Source organism: Rhinolophus sinicus, linkage group LG10 (assembly GCF_036562045.2).
Source record: "Rhinolophus sinicus isolate RSC01 linkage group LG10, ASM3656204v1, whole genome shotgun sequence".
Lineage (NCBI taxonomy): Eukaryota > Metazoa > Chordata > Mammalia > Chiroptera > Rhinolophidae > Rhinolophus > Rhinolophus sinicus.
Window position 1 is genome coordinate 18,908,513 of NC_133759.1, and position 14,127 is coordinate 18,922,639.

General features: G+C 38.9%; 1 protein-coding gene across 1 annotated transcript in view; it reads left to right on the forward strand.

The window, feature by feature from the left end:
• The window catches only part of GADL1 (glutamate decarboxylase like 1), a 157,763-nt gene that overhangs the window by 102,382 nt on the left and 41,254 nt on the right, over positions 1-14,127 (forward strand). The window contains exon 14 of the mRNA XM_019745229.2: positions 1,076-1,165. Within this exon, the coding sequence (XP_019600788.2) occupies positions 1,076-1,165 (90 nt within the window). The remainder of the gene's footprint in view (positions 1-1,075; positions 1,166-14,127) is intronic.

Here is a 14,127-nt window from a genome sequence, read left to right on the forward strand (position 1 = left end):
GTGGGCATGACTCAGAACCTCTTCTGAATGCAATTCTGTGTATATAATTTGGGAACCCTCAACATAATGTCCCAAATCACCTGGTCCTCGAGTACAAGTCTTGTGATTGCCTTAGGCATGCCTTATGTTTTTGTCCAGTGAGGATGAAGGGTGTGGTAGAAAAGATCTTGTCTGTATGACAATGGCTGGACTAAAGCCTGCTCTGGAATGTTGTCACATATTTAACCAAATTATGTCTGATAGAAAAAAAAAACAGATGACTGGAGAAGGTAACTGGGCTATGACCACTTTAGATCAGAGTTTCTCAAACATAGACCTTGTACTATCCACCTCAGATTCATCTGGGATGCTTCTTAAAATGCCAGTTCTCCAGACTTTTGTATGGTGGACTTAATCAGACTGGGCATTCTAAACACAGAGGCTGACAATGTGCATTTTTAGCAAGACCCCTTCCTGATCCACATCCTTACTGATATTGAGACTGATACTGACATTTGAGAGCTGGGAGTCCAGATGCAGGGTTGTTTTGTTGTTGGTGTTTTTTCTTTTTCTTTTTCCCCAAAGCTGTATTGGCGAAGGTCATGACAGGGCTGGTTAAGTGAAACCCAAGTATGTCAGATGTTATCAACTCACAAGTAATCAGGGATTTTGCATTTGTCAGGTGTAGCAGGTAATAGAAGACCATGTTGGCTACCTTAAGTAGAGAGGGCTTTATTGGAAGGATATGGGGTATAAGAACTTAACGATTTGGGTTGCAGAGGGAGGAACCAGGGCATTTCTGGGCATATGTGTATCGGGTGCCTACAGTCAGAACTGAGTTGAGTCAGCTTCAAACTTTATTATGTTTATTCTTAATCATGTGCTCATGCCTTACCTAGAGGGTGCACCCGACAGAGCAGAAAAATTCCCAGTAGGCTGTTATCAGAAGTAAAGCAGAATGGACGTCTATAAGATTTTGATTTTTTATCGACATAATACACACATGATAACTCAAAGACACTAGCTAAGAGCTTAATTGCATTCTAAGATTAACCTTAGGTTAACAAAACAATTTTCAAATTTTCTTAATCCTCAGCCTGAATATGCCAATATTTGCTTTTGGTACGTTCCACCAAGCCTCAGAGAGATGAAAGAAGGACCTGAGTTCTGGGAAAAACTTAATTTGGTAAGTGATAAGTAAATTGTATTTTTCATTTTGATGAAAAAGAGTCATTGCCGTTGTTTACTGATCCTATTATAGATTCTGTACTTGCAGGAACTTGAAGAATTAAAAAGGTGGTTCCGAGTCTATTAAACACTAATGACATGCCGAACCGTTGCGAACATTGTTTACATTTAACAAGTTAACATATGACACATACAAATTCAAGCTAATTATGCTATTGGCAAGATATAAAATTCATCAAAGGTTCTAATTTGTAGTGCACGTCTGAAGGTGTGATCCGGTAATTGGACACAGATTGAAGTTGCTCAATGAACTGCTTCTTCTTTCAACTATGCTAGTGCATGTCTATGACTGTTTGTGTCACCTCACTTGGAGATAATATGAAAAGTCTAAATCTGGTATCTTTTGTGAGTGCGAGACCTTCTGTTCTTTCTACCAACAAAGAAAGGCCTTACATCGTATGCCCACGGGGCTTATGTGATAAAAAAGAAAAGTGATGCCAGCAGTGGATTTCAACTGATCATTGAACAAAATGTGCACAAAAGTGTCTCCACACAGAGCTGGTGTGGGCTGACAGTCCAGAGTGAGGGGAAGCCCCAGGCTGTAGGGACGCCATGTGTCTCACCTGTTCCTCTCTTAGCATGGCCCTGCCAGTTAAATCCTGCCTGTAACCCAGATTTCCAGGTGCTATGAAGTCTCATGGGCCAACACTACTTGATCTCACGCCACTGCTGCTTGGACATAGTGTATATTGAAGTGGACCAGTGGGAGTCCCCTGAGGATTCTGTGGCCATGACACCTAGAGTGAGAGCTCACTACAGTTGGTACCATCATGTTAGGTGATCTTCCCTGTCAAACACACTAGCTCCATGACTCTGGCTAGAAGAAGCTTTGACTTACAAACCCCTCCCTACCCTCCGTGGGAAAATCAATGGTAGTTTTAACAGCTTCTATAGGCAGAGCCTTTGGACTTGCCCTTTAGAAGAAAAAGAAAAACTTCCCAGTTAGGCGAGTGACAAACATTTAATGAATGCTCACTGTACTGTGCACCAGGGACACAAACATCAAAAAGACTCAGTTCCTGCCATTACAAAGCTCATATTCAGGAGGACCAATGAGTAAAAAGACAATCACAAGGTAGCTAATAGGTGCCTAGATGGAGATAAACCCTGTTTGCAGTGAAAGCGGAGAGAAAGGATAGCTACCTCGCTGTGTGACATTAGTAGAGCAGAGTCTTGAGCAGCAAGTAGATTCCAGTCAGGGCACAATTGTAAAGAAGTGGATGCCAGGAAGAAATACCACAGGATGACCCAGAGTCTTAAGAGAGGCGGCTGTGACTTGAAGCCCACAAGGGTTACAAAGGGGCAGTGGTGGGAGGTGAGATGAGCGCAGCCGGCAGAGGGTGGGTCATGGGGTCATAGTCTTCCATGACGAGGAGCTTGGGGTCTGTGCCTAATTAAGCTGAAGAGGAAAGACCATGGCCTTTAAGCTGCAGCCACCTATAACCTCACCTGTAGCATCTCCTTTTAGCCTTAGGTGATTTTCTGTTTATATATGGCTATTTAAACTTCCTGCATTGTAGCATAATACTCACTAACTGTATGAATATTCCCGGTCTTGTCAGACCTGAGATCAGGCAGCAGGGATGGGGAGAAGTGGATGCTGCTACCTGTGCCTTTGACTACAGACGCCCTTCATTACCCATTTTCGGCAGTTAGCATAGTTCTTGGGATTTGTCTTGCATTGTTGTCACACACTGCAAATAGGAAAGCGCTGAAGAATACATTTCAGGTGGTAAGTAACCCATAAAAAAGAAACAAGAAGTGGACAATGTGAGAATTTAATGGTGAGGTTTCTAGGGACATTTTCCACTTTGATGGAATACGACTGACATTTTTTTGTATAGTGGGAGAATAATTGCTTATAGTTGAGAAGGAAATGGTGGCCATTTTTCTCATGTTTCAATTGTTAAGAAAAGCAACCAAGAATGCAATACTTGTGTTTTACTGACTCAGTGCTGTTACACAGACACAGGTCAGGATAACTAAATAGTTCCATTATGTTCGGAGATACATTCGACTCACAATTCCATTATTTAAAGAAATATTTATATATCACATTGTGCCCAAAATCTATAATTAAAAAAAAGAAATTATTTACATTATCTATTATCAGAAAATTCAAAATTGAGAATGTGTATAGAAGCTAACAGCAGATAATTCAGTATATAATGCATTTTTATTCTTAACTGAAAATTGAATGTAAATCAAGACATTCTCTTATATCCCCAGTGTTTGCCAGCATTTGTTCTCCTATGGTTAATATCCATGATTCTCTAGCCCTTCATTTTGGAAATGCTTTTCTGCCATTTGCAGCCATGGTTCCTTTGTCCAACCTAATATTATTCTATTTTTATTGTTATGGTTGCTTCTGGTTAGTAAACATGTACACTGCAGACAAATTATCATTGGTTATCATATTCTTAGTTTCCTTTTATTCTCTCTCTTTGTGTGGGTGTGTGTGCATGAATTTGGCAAGAAAGGGAGGTATATGTATATATCTATTGTTGATCTATGTGGTTTTGTGCTGACTATAGTATGAGAATGCAATATATGATTTACAACCTGGAGAGTGCTTGAGCACACTCGAAATTTATTTCCGGGTTTATCTTGGATGAAGAATCACAAACACATAAATAAACCAAATAAGGCTTTGCCCCTTCAATTCAGCCTACTGTCAGGTTGAGCTGTCAGATTTCAGAATCAGTGGTGTGATAAGTCTTCCCTTTGATAGCAAAAGGGGAGAGGGATTATTTGGTAATGAATCCGGAGTTTCAGAGTATGTAAGTGTGTGTATGTGTACAGGTGTGTGTGTGTGTGTGTGTGTGTGTGTGTGTGTGTGTGTGTATGAGCTTACAAATGTGAATGCACATGTGTGAGACTATTTTTGAGAACACAGTCACTCTGCATTCTAATAACACTGTGACAGTCACTCTGTGACACTATATTCAATCACTGGGTTCCAACGACTTCTCTTTTTAAGATGTCCTCCATAAAAGGCTCTTCTTTCTGATTCTTTCAGGGAAGCAGTATTCTAGGTCTTCATTATTTCCCTACCCAGCTTGTATTTGCCTCTTTTCTGGTCTCTGCCTCCTACCATCTCCTTTTCCCATTGCTTTTCTTACTTTCTGCACACTCATACCTCCTGCTCTGCTTTATCACGTCACTGTCCTGCTGGAAGCTTCTGAAGAGCTTCCTGTTCTCTGCAGCAGCAGTTTTCAACTGTAGAGACCCAATGACCATTGTTTACAATAAATATTCTTAATGTTTCTTTTCTTAAAATGAAACCAATAGAAACAATGACCTACCTACATGTAATTTTGTGAAAGGCAATAGAAGGTCTTACATGTAATAATAAGAAGAAATAAATCAGTTTATAATAATGAAATGTATTTCATTACATAAATGCTTGGGCATGACAATATTAGAAGACATAAGGAAGTGATAAGATCCTCACACATACTCTTAGAATCACAGTGAATATAAACCACATACAAATGCAGACTGTTCTGAGTAGGTGATTGTGGTGATACAACTAACAGGAATAGTGTGGTATTAATAATGTAATTTTTAAAAATGGTGCACGACCCTTGGTAAAACTCTGAATTTGTAGGACATTGTCCCCTTGGTTTACATGGTAGCAGAAAACAATATTTATTAAAAACTGGCACAGACTATTGCATTGTAAAATAGAGTTATGTTGTAGGCTTGGATAATTGTATTCGGGCTTCTCCCCTCATGCATTTCCAGTAGGACATTTGAAAATTGTGCAAAGCATGAACAGAATTCTTCATCGCTCAACACTGCTCTGTACATTGCATGGCAGCTAGCATCTCGGGTCCCCACCCACTAAATACCAATAGCAACCCCCAGACATTGTGAAAACAAAAATATCCACTCACAGTTCCAAAATATACTCCCTAGGAGGATAGTTCCATTCCCTGGGGAATGACTGATCTACAGGATAAAATCTAGTCCCATCTTCTTGGCATCCAAAGGCCCCCATGTCTGATCCTCAGGTATTTCCAACTCAGTCTGTTGTGGCGTCCAGGATTGAGACTCCTGCATGAGTAAACTGAGCCAGAGGAGTTTCACCAGTTTTCCAACTAGTTAGGAAACTGGTTAGTAACTCGGTAATGGATAGCTTTCACTAATCAAATCAGCAAATTACTGTGGTTTTACTGTTAATACCTAGAGAATATCATGGGACTCATAACTGCTGATGGGCACAATAATTTGTACAAATTGTATGAAGACCAATGTTATAAAACATATTAAATATCTTAATTTGGCACATACTTTCTTCCAGCGATTCCACTTACAGAAATGTATCCTTTGAAATAGTTATAGAATTGTGGTGGCAGAAAAGCCACTTAGAAGTTCATAGCCATTATTTAAAATAGCAAAAAATTTAAAAGAACCTAAATATTCAACTACGAGAAATGGTTAAATTTTAGTATGTAATTCAATGCAAATTTCTAATGTATAGGTAATTAAAATTCTGTTCCAAAAAAACATATTCACAATTTATTACTATTAATTAAAAATGAGTTATAAAACAGTCACTATAGTTTGATAATTTTGAAAAAGTATATGTTTACATGTACTTATATACATATAAAATGTATGCATGGTTAGATAAGCAACAAACAATTGGTACCAAAATATAGTAGAGTTATAGGTGATTCATCCTTTCCTTTATAGTTTTCTCTAATTTCATTTTACAATTAATGGATATTGCTTTGTGAAAATAGCAACAACAACAATAATAAACCAAAATATAGAGTTATTGACCTATAGAAGCCATAGGTTTCTTTGAGTGCTTTTCGAGACAAAGGCTATCCAGGATTTGACCACGCACTCCTAACAGTTAAAAAAAAAAAAAAAAAATCGAAAAAATAATTGAGCACTTACCCCAATATATGCTTATTGTTTTGAAATTATCTATATGCATTACTTTATAAATATAGTATGTATATTTAAAAAGACACAATATAAGTATTGCTAAGAATGAATTTAAAATTGTTTCGCTATTAGGAGATGTTTTAATATTTTCTTCCTATACTACAAGGGATAGTTTTGTTTGGAGATCATGATTATAACTATTCAATCAATTAGCTTGCAAACTATTTTCTCTCATGACTTGTTTCCAGACAGAGTATATAATTTGTCTTCCCTCCCATTTTTCTCTTCGTCTTTCCTTACTCAAATTTCCACACTATCTGCACTGATTTTAAGATCAGAGACATTGCCACTCGTGGTCTATAGTGAGATCGTCAAACAGGCTTCCCAGGGCTCCCTGATGCTTCCAGCATTGTGGTAGAGTTATAATTTGCTCTCTAAAGAACCGCCTACAATTAGTTTATGTGTTTTTCTTCTAACGTCTCACCCCAGTGATCATATATGGAGTGTGAGGAACTTGGGGATAGACTGCAGAGATAAACTGGAAAGCGTAAGACCCAGGGAATGTAATTGAAAATTTCATCAGTTTCTTTTGTCTCGTCATTACTCAGTGTTCTGAAGGAGATTTCCTCTTTTGTTGACATTTCATAAATCACTCTACATTTTGCCAATTTACATTCTTAAAAGTAATTAACAAGTTGTCTTTCTGTACTTAGTCATGGTCATTTCAAAAAAAAAATTTTTTTTATTTGCTGACCTGCAGATTTGTGATTAATGTTAGTCATTTATAACAGGCTCCATTCTCCTCAATAGAAGAAGAGGGATAAATCTTTTAGAACCTAGTTGATGGACTTGTTGTTTTATTGCTTATTTGACATATAACTTGATATGGTACTCAAGATATCTTTAGGGAGAATTTAGTATTCTCCTTGGCAGGTTTCTGATTAACAGCACTTGAAGATGAGACTGCATAAACTGGGCAGGGTGATGTGCTTTCACGGGAGCCTCACAAGGGAGACATCCAAACAGACCATTTCCTGGGATTGTAGGTGGGGCTTCAATGCCAGTTGCTGTGCTCCAGTCATGTATGTGTGTGTTCACAAATGTGCATAAGAACTCATACACATTTGGAGAGCTTCTGTATATTCTTAAGGATTCTGATTCTAATTTTCTTTCCATCACCATCTGTGCCGTTGGTATATCCAATCATTCACTTTTGGATTATGAACTAAAAACACCCATTTTTTTAAAGGTGCAACAGTGTGTTTTGTTTTGTTTAATTTTCAAAGATGAGCTTCTTTTTTAACCCCATGATATAAAATTGATAATATATTCTCCAAAAATCCTATTTCCTAGCACATATCACTCATTTTAAAGCTGCACTTTCTTTAAAATTTGTGTTTAAGGAAAATCAAATATAGAAGTGCTTTCTAAATAAAATATGTCTGAATGTGACTTGAGAGGTTCTCCTCTGATAGTGGTTGGGATGTAGATTTCAAAAATGCATAGCTAGTGAATTTTCTATGTCTTGTAGCTACCGTGTTCTCTTTCCCCAAACTATTAAAGACCTGCGATAAAATGCTGTTATTTTATGTATTCCCTCAGGCAGTGTTATTATTATCTACAATTTGTCAGGTACATACTACTAGTTGTAATCAGTTTCTTCTTGTGTCATTCAGTGAATAAGGATCAAGGAGCCACCTACATCCATCCCATATTGGTATGGCCTTCTTCAGAAATCAACCGGGAAGCTGGGGTGTCCCTCTGCTGAAGGACAGGGGATATTCTGAACATTTTATGATTTTGCGCTCATCTCTCTTCCCTAACTGTTTAGTCATAGTCTTTCCAAAGAGCTTTACTCCATTGAATGTATAAAGTTTCAACCAGCCAAAGATTCCAACAACATTCTTGTTGGATATACACGCACAATGGAAAAACATGGGTTTTATGAAACAATACCTTTCAATGCATAGAATAGAATGTTTAAATTGCTGTTATTAATTAGTTGATTGACTTATATAGGTTTTTGGGTTTTAAAAATTATTTTCAGGAGCATAGAGAGGGATTTTCATGGGTGGAAACTTGAACTCACCAGGAAAACCATACGACTACAGATGTCCTTGCTAAAAAATAACTTTTTCTTTCCTTTATTTTTCTCTCCTAAGTTTAACAGACTCCCTCCTCTTGTTTCTGTTGGACTTTTCTAATTTGCTGTGAAAGCATTCTGCGCTTGGCCTATGTGTTGAAAATTAACATTGAGCAAAACGAAGCTGGGTGTCTCTGTAGGCTGAGGCTGAGCTCATAGGCCCAAAGTCAGGGCAACACTAGTTCTGAATTGGATTGTCCATGTGTGAGCTTCTTGCAGCTCAATTACACCAGTGTACACTTGTCCACTGGTGACTGGCTGATCCATGGGGAACTCTGGATAGCAGTGATGGAAAATGAGGCCAAAGAACAGAACTGCGTTTCATCATATCTATTTCACAAATATCTCTTTGTGTTTATTGTTCAGCACACAAGCATCAGTATACTGAGCTCGATGCCAGGAGTACAGCTGGCCTTGTCTATAACATTTGCAAATGAACTGAGTGGATCGCACTTAAATATGCCAGTTTCTTTAGTCTTTGCTCACATCTTAAGGTCCTTCTGAAATAATTTTGAATTTCCAGATATGCCAGGGTGCGCATTGAGGAAAGGCAGAAGTTCAATTAATTTTTATGGAACACTTAACCACTGTGTCCTGACTATTATTTTGTTTACTCGGTCAGGGGTTGCAAACCCAAATAGCTATAGAAGCTAGACAAGGAGCATGAATGAGGGAAGTAGACTGGGCACCACACAATGGAGGACAGTGGTAAACTGGAGAGCAGCGGCCGAGCTAAAGGGAGTAGCCTCTGCTTAGCTCCTGATGATGGCGGCCATGTGGGAATGCAGATCTGGGTGCTCAGGTCTTATTTTCTAAGAGATGCTAGATGGACTGATTCGAGCGTACATTTGTCAGTGGGATCTGGCCTTCAGGCTTTTAGTTTGCCATGCTTACCTAAATTCACCAGGCCACCATTACCTGTTTCTGTGCATGTGTCACTGGAAGCTCTTTGAGGTGAGGGTGTGTCCCTTCTCTGTCTTTGTTCCTCCATGGCAGCTAACCTGATGGTCATTCCCTGGCCCATCATCAACTTGGAGGGATGCCTCGGTCATCTACCAGAAAAAGGAAACTCACTGTCACATTCTGCCAGACTTGTAAATGGGATTTTAAGAACTACAATCTTGTGGCAAATGTGGCTACACAGTTAGGATATATGAGTGTATTCTGTCGTTAGGTTTTCTCCTTTCCTCATCCCGAGAACAAGACAGGGCCTCTGGGCTCCGGGTCTGTCTTGAGCATGTTTCTTGAGGACATCTGTCTTCCTACATCTTCGGAAAACCTCCTCTGGCCAATGATGAGACCCATTGAGGAAGGTGAAGATTTTGAAAGCAGAGAGGCAGGCACAGGAGGCACAGGGGAGAGAGAGCTGAAAGAGGGGTGCAGGAGGCGAGTTCCACAGATAGGGATGATTCCCAGCTTCCCTTCTTTGAGTGCCCTAAGAAGGGGTGTGTGTGTGTGTGTGTGTGTGTGTGTGTGTGTGTGTTCCAGATGTTGGAATCTGCCCACTGTTACCAGGGAAGGACACAGCACAGTCGCAGCATAGCAAGGGATCACGAGCATTTCATATATTGGACCTCACTATTAGCACGGGCTAAGACTCGCAGCACCTCCGTGGGACCCTCTGGGGCTGTGGGAGCTATAACAATCACTGAGATTTTAACCTGGTCTAGTAGGAACAGTGGCTTAAGGCTAGATTTAATTGTATTTAAAGCATACAAAGTACTTATCCTTTCTTACACACCTGAGTTTATGGAGCAAAATTCATATCCATAACACAAGCATTAAGGAAATTGCTCTGGACTCGATGCAGTATTTATTGCTGCAAAACAAAGAATGGACTTTGTATTGAAGGAAAATACTTTGAGGGTTTTTTTCTTTTTGTTTTTTTTTCCTCATATCTTTAAAGTCCCTTTGCCAGTACCAAATCTGCCCCCTGGTGGCACTTTTGCTCATTTTTCCTTTCCTACCTGGGATGTGACACACTAGATACACTTATAAAATGTTATAGGATTCCTGGTGTCAGGGCACCCGGATTCTGCCAAACAAAGAAAGGCTCACCTCTGAGTAAGAAATACTCAAAAGATCGAATCGACCCTCATCTTCACTCCCGGCGTGTTTCTGTTTCTCTTTCTTCATCTTTACTCCAGAGGGGGGAGGCATTTCCTCATTTCCACAGCAGTCTCTTCCGTGTTTACCTTTGAGTGTCCTGCCTGGGACTTCATCATGTCTGCAAGCTGACCGCTCTCTTCCCTCTCCTTCCCTTCCCCCCTACCCTCTCCGCTTTTCTTTCTTCTCTCTCTCTCTCTTACACACACATTTTCATTTTTTCTCCCTTAATATATTGCTCCCCTCAAGTGCTAAACACACCCAGGCTCTGATAACCGTAAAGGAAATATTTTGTGATTTTTTTTTCTTTCTTAATATTGCTTCACTTCAAGCTACCTGTCTCTGTCTTCATCCCTTTGGACTTAACTTCTGAAAAGAAAAGCTTCAAATGTCTTCCCCTATATATCAGTCTGTGTCATGGCTTATAAAACCATTCCCTTAATTTCAGGCACTCATGTTTCCAGATTTCTCCCATTATAAACAACAAGAGATGACTATATCGTACCCCCCCTTTGCTTTTAGGATATCTAGAAGATAAATTGCTCAGTGTGTGATTGCAGATTATGAAAATCAATGTGGTTTAGAGACTGACTCTGGCTATGTGTCGTGGTACTGATTTTTAAGAAGGTTGTATCCATTTACAGTGCCACCAGTAAGGAATGAGGATACAGGTTTTGATCCAACTGTGGCAATATTGGGTGTTGCCAGTTTGGGGCAAATATTAGTTAGAAAGGTGAAAAATCTTACAAAGGTGAAAAAATGCTTTATTTTTGTTGTCTTAATTATTGGTGGGCTGAACAATTTTCTTCTTTTTTTTCTGTACTGATTTTGCTCCGCTTATGTATTCATTGTTTTTTTCCATATCTTACATATTTATATTTTGAGATCTGATGTTTGCCTTATAAATTTGAATGAGGTTATATATAGTCTGAGTTTTAAAGCCCTCTTTGTCAGACGGAATGCAAATATTGCCCTCAGTATAATGTCCTTTTTATTTTAGCCTTGCTGTTTTTTCATTGTACAGAAGTTTTAAATTTTTTATGTATTCAAATCTGTCAGTCTTTTCCTTCATGATTTATTCCACTGCTTCAGAGCTGAAGTTACTGGTCTTTCATAAATCTGATAAATATTCTATTCCACCTCCTGCTGTTTTTCTGTCATTCACTTTTTTTGTATTTAACTCCTTAATCCATATGGAGGTTATTTTTGTGTATAGTATAAAAGTATATATCTTACCTGATCGGTTCCCCAAATTATTATCCAGTTATTCCAATTTGATTTACCAAGTAATTCTTCCTAACGCTTTTTATTCTGGGAAGCTTGTTTATCATGTGTTACATTTTTAAAAATGCTTTATTCTATTTATGGATTTTCCAGTCTGTTCTATTGATCTGGGTTTTTGTTTTTGTGCCAGGAACAAAAGATCTTAAATGTTATTGCTTTATAATTGATACTCAAAGCTGCTAAAATTCTACCTTCCTAATTCTTTTCTTAAAACAGTGCTGTTTAATATTATATTAAAAAATTTTCATATGTATTTCAGAATTTTTTTTTTTATTTAAAAAGATATCTGGCTAGGATATTTGTTGGAGTTTAAATCACTGGACATGGAAGTTAACCAAATGACACCTTTGCAGCTCACTGGCTGTGTAACCACGGCCAAGTTATTTAAACTCCCCTTTGCCTCCTCTGTTTTATCAATAATATGGGGATAATAAAAAGTACCTACCTTAAAGGGATTTGATAAGGATTGCATAGTGTAATTCAGGTACGGCATTTGACACAGAGTAAATTCTCGTTAAACATTAGCTGCCATTATTATTAGTCCTGTTACCCCATGTTTGAAGGACTATGTGAACCTCAAATGTCTTCTTCATGCCTTTTTGTTTGTCCCCCTACAAATAACCGTATACACTATTACAATAATAAACTTTCTACTATAACCCTGATCATGTCACTTCATGTTTCCCTTTGTCCCAAATAAAAGAGTATATAATCATTCAGGGACTGCAGTGATCCAATTTATTTCAACCTTCTTACTCTGTCACCTTCCAATCCTCCTCATGTCCCCTACACTCCAGCCAACTGAGCCACCTGCTCCTGTCTTTACTTGGAAAGTCAGCCTACCACCGTTTTTAAACACATCAACTTGACAGAAAGACTCAGGTTCAAATCCTGGCTTCATCACTTCTTTGTGGTGTATAGCTTGGAAAGTACATTACCACCCGTGCCTCAGTTTTCTCAATAAAATCACAGTAATAATGCTATGTTACAGATTTGCAAAGCATCATTATAATAATTCCTTTTTATAGATTAAATGGATAGTGCATGTAAGTAAGCCATTTTACACCGTGCTACTAAGTAGGACCAGCTTCATAATTTGCAGAGTCCAGTGCAAAATAAAAATTGGGGGCCCCTATTTCAGAAATGATTATCAAGAATTTCAAGACAGTGACAGCAGAGCATTAAGCCAAGCATGGAACCCTCCTAAGTGTGGGGCCTTGGGTGACTCCACAGGTCACACACCCTTGAAGCCAACCCTTGTGCTCAGTGTTGAATCATGGAGATGGACATTGGTGTTCTTACCGTCTTGCATTTTCTCACATTGCTCCCTTTGTCTCTGATGTCTTGCTTCTATGTTCTTCCACCTCTGCATTCTTTGTGGCTTAGCTCACATGCAGTCTCCTCCTCGAGGCCCCAGAGATAAGTACTTGTTTCCTCCAATGAAGGAATATGGCTATGATCCAGTCTTCTCTAAGCCACTTACAGCTTTTCACCCAGTGTAGAGGGACTTCTTGTATCTGACTCTACCTTAACATTGGGCTGTCAACCCCTCAACTTACCCAGGAAGCATTTCCTGATACTTGAGTATGAGTACCCTTTCCATATACTCCTGTGACAGCTTTGTTACCCTGTGTTGCAGTTACTGTAAAATAGCAACATTTTGGGGGGAGGGATAGAAGAGATAGCGCCAAGCAGAGAAGAGAGGCTCAAACAAGGAGAATTACCCGTAGGAGGAAATAGCTGATAAATTTTATCACCAGGATGATGCATTGAAATCCCCCTGTTATCAACCAAGATTCACTCATGTGTATTAATGATACTGTTGGTGGAAGGGGAGATGAACAAAGTGGGGTAGTGTTTCCCACTGGGGTTAGCCATCTGGAGCTTTGATATTCCAAGCCTGGCTAGTGCAGAGCCCAGTGCAAAATGAAAATGCAGAGCCCCTTGTTCCAAAATTATCAAGAATTTCAAGGTAGTGATAGCAGAAAATTGAAGGCAACATGGGGCTCAGGCCCCCTGTGCCCCTGCACCGATTGTACACCCATGAAACCAGCCCTGACACTGTACTGAGAGTGTTTAATAATGAGGGTGGTTGTTAGAATTCTTACTTCTTTGCATTTTCTCACGTTGTTACTATCACTCGGCAGATGCATAATAAATGTCTGCTGAACAAATGAATCAATACATAAAGGCATGAGCTGACGTGTTATCCTTTGGGTGACTTACACGTTAATAGGGATTTCCTAGAGACGTAGTTGTTGTCTTCTTTGCTCATTAACTCACCCATAGAAGTTTTTGTTTTGTTTTTTTAAATATGACTGTTCAGAGAATTGGAGCAAAAAAGAAAAAGACACACACTTTTCTAGCATTAATGAAAAGCATGAGTTCTTGGATTTATAAAACATAATGGATCCCAAGGATAGTAAATAAAATAGAATCCACTCCTAATAGGAAAAGCATAGAAC